At 55.3% G+C, this 8,579-nt stretch overlaps 1 protein-coding gene across 1 annotated transcript; it reads left to right on the top strand.

The window, feature by feature from the left end:
• Nucleotides 1-6,777: 6,777 nt before the first annotated feature.
• Nucleotides 6,778-7,047, top strand: LOC148773967 (IQ motif and SEC7 domain-containing protein 2-like). The gene has a single exon (XM_088831986.1). The coding sequence runs from the start codon at nt 6,778-6,780 to the stop codon at nt 7,045-7,047; it is 270 nt and encodes an 89-aa protein (XP_088688112.1).
• Nucleotides 7,048-8,579: the final 1,532 nt, after the last annotated feature.

Genomic DNA, 8,579 nt, shown 5'->3' with positions numbered 1-8,579 from the left:
GGGAGAAACCCACCCCTACCGCTCTGTGCCCGACCCTCACCACTTCCTTCATCCTGAAGGTCACCCTTGTTGGCCCGTAGACAACAACCTTGGTTGAGGCCACAGATATTCCATGAAAGGGACTTTCCACGATGCCTTGGAGCTCGTGAGTGGGTTTGTCGTGGGATAAACTCCTGAGTTTGGAATTGCCGGGTCAAGGGGTGTGTGCCTGTGAGACTGCAGGACGGTTTGATGCCCCAGCTGTCTTCAGAGGAGTGTGTTCTCCGAGGAGTGTGTCCCACTGTCACCCCAGCTGTGACAGGCTTAGCGCTTGTTGTCCCAGAGCGCCATCAAACTGAAGACCGTCTTTTAAACACAGCAGGAGAAAGAGCCTCAAGAGAGGCCCCAACCCTGGGGTGGGGCGCAGTGGGGAGCTCCTAGGTGGGCTGCATGCTGAGCTTGGAGAAGCTGGTTACCCACCTCCCGGCCCCCGACCCGCATCGCCCTGCTTCAGATAAGACTCGGGAAGAGCGGTCAGACTCCTTAATTGAAGCCGTGCTAGCAGATATGGTGGAGTGTTTTTGCTTTTAATAGCTTCAGTGAGACATAATTAACATACTACACAATTCTCCCTTTTAAAGTGTACGAGTCAATGCTTTTCAGTACATTCACAGAGCTTTGCAATCAATTTTGGAACATTTTCGTTACCCCATAAAGAAATTCATCTACCCACCGCTCCCCTCCGCTCCCCTGGCCAACTTTCTCTCTGTAGCTTTGTCTATACTGGACCTTTCGTGTAAATGGAAGCCTGCAATGCTGGTCCTCTGTGACTGACTTCTACCTCTCGCGTCACGTTTTCAGGGTCTGTCCATGGAGCAGGTGTCAGCGTTGTATTCTTTATTAACAAGTAAATATTCATCACTTTGCCAACAAAGGTCCGTCTAGTCAAGGCTTTGGTTTTCCCAGTGGTCATGTATGGATGTGAGAGTTGGACTGCGAAGAAAGCTGATCGCCAAAGAATTGATGCTTCTGAACTGTGGTGTTGGAGAAGACTCTTGAGAGTCCCTTATACTGCAGGGAGATCCAACCAGTCCATCCTAAAGGAGATCACCTGAATATTCATCGGAAGGACTGATGTTGAAGCTGAAACTCCAATTCTTTGGCCACCTGATGCAAAGAACTGACTCACTGGAAAAGACCCTGATGCTGGGAAAGATTGAGGGCAGGAGGAGAAGGTGATGACAGAGGATGAGATGGTTGGATGGCATCACCGACTCGATGGACGTGTGTTTGGGTGGACTCCGGGAGTTGGTGATGGACAGGGAGGCCTGGCGTGCTGCGATTCATAGGGTCGCAAAGAGTGGGACACGACTGAGCGACTGAACTGAACTGAAGTGTTCACTGTGTGGATAGACCACTTTGTATCGATCAATTGATGGACACTTGTTTCCATATTTTTGCTCAACGCTGTTATGACATTTGTGTACAAGTTTTTGTGAGGATGTATGTTTTCAATTCTCTTGGCTATATATCTAGGAACAGAATTTCTGGATCACATAAGTGCTTAAATGTTTGAGGAACTGCCAGGCTATTTCCTGAAGCAGCTGTACTATTTTAGATTCCCCCAGCTATGTATAAGCGTCCACTTTCTCAACATCCTTACCAATGCTTATTATTTTCTGTATTTTAAATTTTAGCTAACCTAGTTAGCTAGTGCAGTGGTATGTCAGCTTGGTTTCGATTTGCATTTCCCTGGTCACTAATGATGTCAAGCATCTTTTCGGGTGCTTATTATATTTTTTTGAGAAATGTCGGTTTAGAGCTTTTGCCCATTTTACACTGGGCTGTCTTTTAAAATTGTTGAGTTATAAAAGTTACTTATTCTAGAAACAAAAGTCCCATCAAATGTATGACTCACAAAATTTTCTTCTGTTCAGAGGGTTGTCATTTCAATTCCTGGTCGATGTCCTTTGAAGAACTGGCAGGTGGATTCTTTACCACTGTGCCACCTGGGAAGCCCTCCTGATGGTTAGGGTTTCATGTTTAAGTCGTTATGATTTTGATTTGCATTTCCTTAGCAACTAATGAAGCTGAGCACTTTTTGTGTGCTTATTTGCCATTAATATATCTTCTTTGCTAAAATGTCTGTTCAAATCTTTTGCCCATTTTTAATTGGGTTGTTTGTCTTGTTATTAAGTTGTACGTGTTCTTTATATAGTCTGCTCACAAGTTCTTTGGTAAATGTACATTTTGTGAATATTTGCTCCCGTACTTCTTTTCTTTTTCTTAACAGTGTCTTTTTTGTTGTTGTTAAGTAGAGGATTTCCTTTTCAAAGGAGACTGCAAGTGAAAGCGGTCTTGAAGAGCTGGCAGCAGTCAGTGCTGTGGCGCCAGGTAAGGACTGAGAAGCAGCTCACAGGATCACAGTCCAGGGTCCCCTGACTGACCGGCTCTGACTCCAGGTCAGAGAAGGCGCTGTGCTAACCAGCCCCACCCAGGGCGGTGACCAGGAGCCGGGATCGTCACCATGACCCGCTGCGCGCCCACCAGGGTGCGGGGCTCTTCACGTGCTCTGTGGGCTCTTAGGTCCCTGAGCAGGGGGCAGCGGAGGCGAGGAGTCCTCTCACTACTGAACTGCTAGGAACATCCCCTTAAGTGTCTTAAAAAAATTTTTTTTTTACAATGGTGTGTTGGTTTTCGCCACACAACAACTCGAATCAGCCACAACTACACACATTCCCCTTTCCCCTTGGGCCTCCCCACCTCCCCCGCTGCACCCCGCTGGGTCATCAGGGAGCACCAGACTGGGCTCCCTGCGGGGCACAGCACCTCCCCACGGGCTCTCCACCCCAAAGGCGCTGGTGCGTATGTGCTGATGGTACTCTCCCATCTGTCCCACCCTCTCCCTCCCCCAGAGCCCACAGGTCTGCTCTCTACAGCTCTGTCTGCACTCCTGCCCTGTAAATAGGCTCATCAATACCATTTTTCTAGATACCATATATGTGCGTTAACACAGCCATTTTTCTCTTTCTGACTTACTTCACTCTGTATAACAGGCTCTAGGTTCATCCCCCTCACTAGAACAATCCACCTCAAATTTGTTTTTTATGACTCAGTAATATTCCATTGTATATAGGCAACTCAATATCAGGAAAACAAACAGTCCAATCAAAAGATGGGCAAAAGACCTTAACAGTGTCTTTTGAAGACCAAATTGATTCTTTTTTTATCATGATGAAGTCCAATTTATTACTATTTTTTTCTTTTAGAGTTCATGCTTTTGGTGTCATGCTTAAGAAATCTTTGCCAAACTCAAGGCCATTAAGACTTTCTCCTGTGGCTTTTTTCCCTAGAAGGTTTAACCTAAGTCTCACATTTAGGTTCATGCTCTACTCCCAGTTAATTTTTGTAGATGTTGTCAAGTGTGAGTTTTCATTTTTTTGCATGTGGATATACAATTGGGCCAGCAGTATTTGTTGAAAGACTATCCTTTCCCTTATTAGGCTGTCTTGGTATCTTTGTTAAAGTCAGTTGACCACATGTGTGGGGGTCTATTTCACTCTTTTTCTCTTCTTTTGACCTAGCTTTACACCAGGACCACTTGGTTTGTAGTAAATCTTGAACTCATGCAGTGTGCCCCCTCCAACTTTGTTTTCATTTTTGGCAATTTGAATGGAGCAGCTTTTGTTAGCTGAGACTTTACTTCACTGAATACCAGAGTGAATCCAGTCATTGTAATGATCAAAAAAGCCCCCCACCAAATTTCCAAAAGTTGTGATTGGGGGCACGGCCACCCCCCGCCAAGAGAATTTCTTCGTCAGAGGGAGAGGAATCAGATTAGCATCAGCAGCACCAAATGATAGAGGAAAGTGGCAGAAACCCTTCCAAGTTCTGAGGAAACTGATTTCAGCCTGGAATTCTATACCCAGAAAAACTGTCAGTTGAGTGTGAGGGCAAAATATGTCATTTCAGACACCCAAGGACTCTGAGACCTTCCCACAGGCTATCTCTGGGAGAATTGCTAGAGGATGTTCACAGCAAAATACAAAATGAATCCAAGAAAGAGAATTCATAAAATCCAAGAAAGCATGGACCCAATCCAGGAGGGAAATGCCAAGAAATCACCAACAATAGCCACATAGCAGGCCAAGGAGGCACCAGGCCAAATTATAACGGTGAGTCAGAGAGTTCTCAGGAGGGTTTTTAAGGAGAAAAATGAAGATTCTACAACAAAGGGTGATATTTAAAAGACAGATGGTCTCACTGAGAAGCTGAATGTGGATAACAATAGTAAAAGCTAATAGATGATTGTAACATGCCTCTCGTTCCCGATCTCCTCCAAACTTTTGTTACCTCTCTTTCCTTTACAGTTCATAGTAATATTTTTTTTTCTGCCCCTTGGCCTTGTATTCAGGTAATGATAACACTGGGAAAGCCTGTCACTGGATTTTCAGGTTTAGAATGTCTCCACACAAAGCGAGGGGACGTTCACTAAGGTGACACAGGGTCGGGAGGGCAGGGGAGACGAGGCTGGTGCCGGAGGCTTGCTGGCTGAGCTCTCAGGACCAGCAGCAGGGGGGCCGGCCGACAGGCCCATCCCAGCAGAGGCCTCCGCGAGTCCCATCAGCGGTTCTGGAGCTGGGTGCGCCCTGAAGAGCTGGCCGAGTTTGGACAAAGGCGCCGGGCTCCTGTGCTCCTGCATGGACCAGTCACGGCCTGGCCTCAGGGAAGCAGGGGTGTAGCCTTGGACGCAGTCGAGTCCGTGGGCACAGGGCAATGTCCAAAGAGGGACGTTGCCATGAGCTGTCAGATGCCGCCGTGTCTGGCGCGTGGCGGGTGAGAGCCCCGTCCAGAGGCGGGGTCCTGTCGGCTGCTGCAGCGTCCACTCACAGGTCTCCTTTGCTGTCCCCTGCGGGGATCCAGATGAGAGGCAGTGTCTAAACAGGATGACCGTGTGTGTGCGCACTGCCTCCTTTTGCAGGTGTGTGAACGAAGATACCTGGGTTACCTCTCTCGCTCCACCATCTGCCACCTCGCCCATCAATGCTCTGGCATCATCGGCTTGCATGGGGAGACTGTAAAGGACATCTAGGTGGCTAAGAGTGCAGAGTCTAGTCCTTCGTCCAGAGGGAGGTCAGTTAGCTCACTGCATCTGGGGCCCCGGGGGGGGGCAGCATGAGGACAGACCATGGGGTCAGCTTCAACCCAGAACTGCTGGAGAGGGCGCAGGGGTGGGGTGGGGACAGGCACACGGCGGCTGGGCGGGGGATGGGGAAGCGGCTCCTCACCACCGCCCCCAGTCAGCTTGTCCCCCCACAGCCCCCACTCAAGTGCCCCAGGATTTACACCTGAGTTTCCTTCATTCCCCAACTGGCAGAGACCCCATGTGTGGCCCGAGGGTTAGGTCTCCCAAATAATTCACGAGACGCCAAGGTTGTATCCCTTTTGGGAGGGCTCCTGGTATCTTTATAAAGAGAGGAAATATTAGAGCCGGCCTGCAAAGATGTTGGTATATTTTCAAAATATAAACTGAAACGATAAACACATTTTACACACACAAGCAGGATGTAATTTTGCCCTAGAGAAAATAATTACAGGATTTATAAAAACAGTATTAATTTCTACAACATCACAAGTAGCCTAGGAAAAGCACTTGGTGAGTCTGAGGACCTCGAAACAGCTCTCCCTGCCACCCTCTCTTTCACAGGCCATGCCCAGGGGCCACCCAAGGAGGCCTTAGGGCCCTGGAGGGTCAGGGGTCTCTCTAGGTGGGGCCCATCATCTCCTCGAGGTAAAGGGGCATCAACAATCACGGGTGTGGGATACCAAGTTTTATCGAAGCCAGCGTGACGCCAGCCTTAACACAGAGACACTATACCATCAAAATGCACATTATTACAAGGTTTTTAGAAGCTCATGAAATGTAGCTAAATCTTTACCCAGAGGCAAATTTATAACATTTGCCAGAAAACAAACTGTGGAAAGAACTGAACTCTCCAAGAAGGCAGGAAAAGAACAGGGTTAGTCCTAAGGAAGTTTAGAGTATGAAAAGGATAAAAGGTTATTAAAGGTCAAGAAGCAGAAACCACTGTCGCTGGGCAACCCGAGGCTCAGTGCCCCCGTGGAGGCGGGTCCTGGGACCGCAGGCCCGTCTCGCCCGAGCCGGGGTGTGAAGGAAGGCCCCCGCCCCGGCCTCGGGACTTGGTGCACAGCCGCATCGCGCAGGCCGCGGGGCCGCCGGCCACCCGGAGCCGTCTAGGAAAACCGCCGGCCTAGGACGCTTGTCCTGCTTGGGCAACAGAACGAACCGCGCGATTCTATCACACGCGGGGAAAACGCCGGAGTGCTTCCGAGCTCCTTGTTTTGCTATTCACAGCCCAGTGGTCGGCTGGTAATATGTAGGATAGTCTGCTTCGCCGGATTTCTCGGTGAGGCGCGCATCTCAGCGCGACCGAGGCGGCGGCGGGGAGGCGCCAGTCGCACCCCCGGGCCCGGCAGGCGGCGCGCTCCCTCCGCCGCCCGCGCCGCCCGCGCCCCGCGCCGCCCCGGCCCCGGGCTCCCGCGCCGCCCACCGCAGCCGGCACTTCGCGAAGTCCTCGCCCGCCCGCGGCGGCCGCAGCTCCGCGCCCTGTGCGCCCCGGGGCGGCCGCGGGGCCGGGCGCGGGCGGGGCGGGAGCCGGGCGCCGAGGCGGGGCCGCGCCCCCCGGGCCGAGCCCCGCGCCGCGCCGCGCGGAGCCGCCGTCCCCGCCGCGCAGCCCCGGCCGCCGCGCCGCCGCCCGCGCGCCCGAGGCGGGGGCCATGGCGAGCGCCGCCGAGCCCCCCGGCCAGGCGGCCGAGTACCTGCAGGAGCTGACCCGGATCGTGGCGGCGCAGCAAGAGCTGCTGGCGCGCCGGCGGCGGCGCATCGAGGAGCTGGAGCGCCAAGTGGCGCGGCTGAGCCGCGAGAACGCCGGCCTGCTGGAGCGGCACCGGCGGCACCTGGCCGCGTGCGCCCACCGCCCCGACCCCGGCGGCGGCCCGCAGCCGCTCGGCGCCATCCCGGAGCTCGGCGGCCACCGCGACAAGTAAGTGGGGACCGGGGGCGGCGGGCGTGAACTTCTTGGGGGCCCCTCGCGCCCCTCAGGGCTCGGCGTGGAGGGCGCCCGGCCGGGGGGCACCTCCGGCGGGGTCGCGGCCCGCCCTGGGACGCGGCCTCTGCGGGATTGAGCTCCCAGGGAAAGGGGCTCCGGGGCGCTGTCCCGCGCTCCCGCGCGCCGGGCTCTCCGCGGACGGCCGGCTCGGGACTCGGGCTCCAGCGACCCGGGAGCTCGGATGCGGGATGGTCTCGCCACAGAGGGCTGTTCGGGCGCAGCCCGGGGCTCTGGGTCGCGAGTCCGGAACCCCTGACCCGGAGACCCCAGACCCGGAGCGCAGGGGCGCAGCAGGCGCAGACCCCGCCCTTGAACGGGCCTGGGTCCCTCGCGGGTCGCTTCCCTCGGGGAAGGACTCTCTGCTGCCTCCAGCCCGGGACGCGCGGAGCCCTCCTCCCTCGGGGATGCCTCCGTCTCTTCCTTCGCGGCTCCGGGTTAATACCCGCCTGCCCGGCCCTGAGATTACCCGGGGCTATTTCGGAGCGAGGATTAAGCCGGAGACGGGATGGGGCACGACTGCCCGGCCGCGCCGGCCCCAGCGTCCCTGCCGCGCGTTTGCCTCCCGTGGGTCTGAAGTCGTGTGCGCGGCCCCGCTCCGCTCAAGGCCTGGTGCCCACCTGGGGCTCGGGGTTCCTAAGTGCTTTGCGCCCTGTCTAACCCTCGCTCCCCATGTCTTTGGGACCGCCTGGCCCACACACCACGGACTGGGGCGGGGGAGAAACTGTGCGTGGGTTTTGGGGTAGGGGGTGGAATGCCAGTGGTAGGCAGCTTCGGGGAAGGCTTCCTGGGAGGTTAGGGGTGGACAGAAATGATGGGGGAAGAGTTACCCCGACCCCAGAATCCTTCGGGGGAGGGGCTACTGATTCCCAGGCGTCCAGGTGTGGATATCTGGTCCTCTGGTCACCGGAGACCCGGTGTCCTCTGCCCCCGCCCGGGCTGTGGAGGCTGTGGTCATGGGACAGAGAAGCCTCCCTGTCCCGGCTTCCTGCGTGGTCCTGGGCGGTGCTCCTTGCTCTAGTGGGCCCTGGAGGAGGAGGGGCGCCTGGGTGGGTCAGGCAGGGGTGAGCCCAGTGGCTCTGTGGTGCCAGGCCAGTGGCAAACTTCTTTCAGTTTGTGTGCTGGGAGGGAAGAGGCAGGATGGAACAGCTCTCAGCCGGCATCGCTCGAGAAGGAAGAGACCCCACGCCGCCTCTGTATTTCTGCCTGGCTCTCCGTTGTCCCCGAGACGCCCTCTGCCCCTCGGTCTCTCCTGTGGTCACCTGGTGCTGGCAGCAGGGCCTGAGCCCTGACCCCCCCAGGCAGGGACTCAGGGAAGAGCCGGGGCCCAGAGGAAGTCGGCGGCTCGGCAGGCAGGGCCCCGGGGCCGTGCACTGTTGGCAGGTACCTCGCAGCAGCGTCCAAGGGCTCCTTCTTCCCCTTCAGAGTCACTTCTGGTGACCAGGTGTGGCCGGAGGATGCTGCGAGGCTGCT

This window comes from Moschus berezovskii, chromosome 24, assembly GCF_049115385.1.
Source record: "Moschus berezovskii isolate FMDL1 chromosome 24, NW_MosBer_1.0, whole genome shotgun sequence".
Lineage (NCBI taxonomy): Eukaryota > Metazoa > Chordata > Mammalia > Artiodactyla > Moschidae > Moschus > Moschus berezovskii.
Note: the sequence above shows the minus strand (reverse complement) of the source record. Positions and strands in the feature narration are given on the sequence as shown.

Coding starts and splice junctions, on each gene's coding strand:
- LOC148773967 (XM_088831986.1), top strand. CDS start 6,778: ATGGCGAGCGCCGCCGAGCCCCCCGGCCAGGCGGCCGAGTACCTGCAG.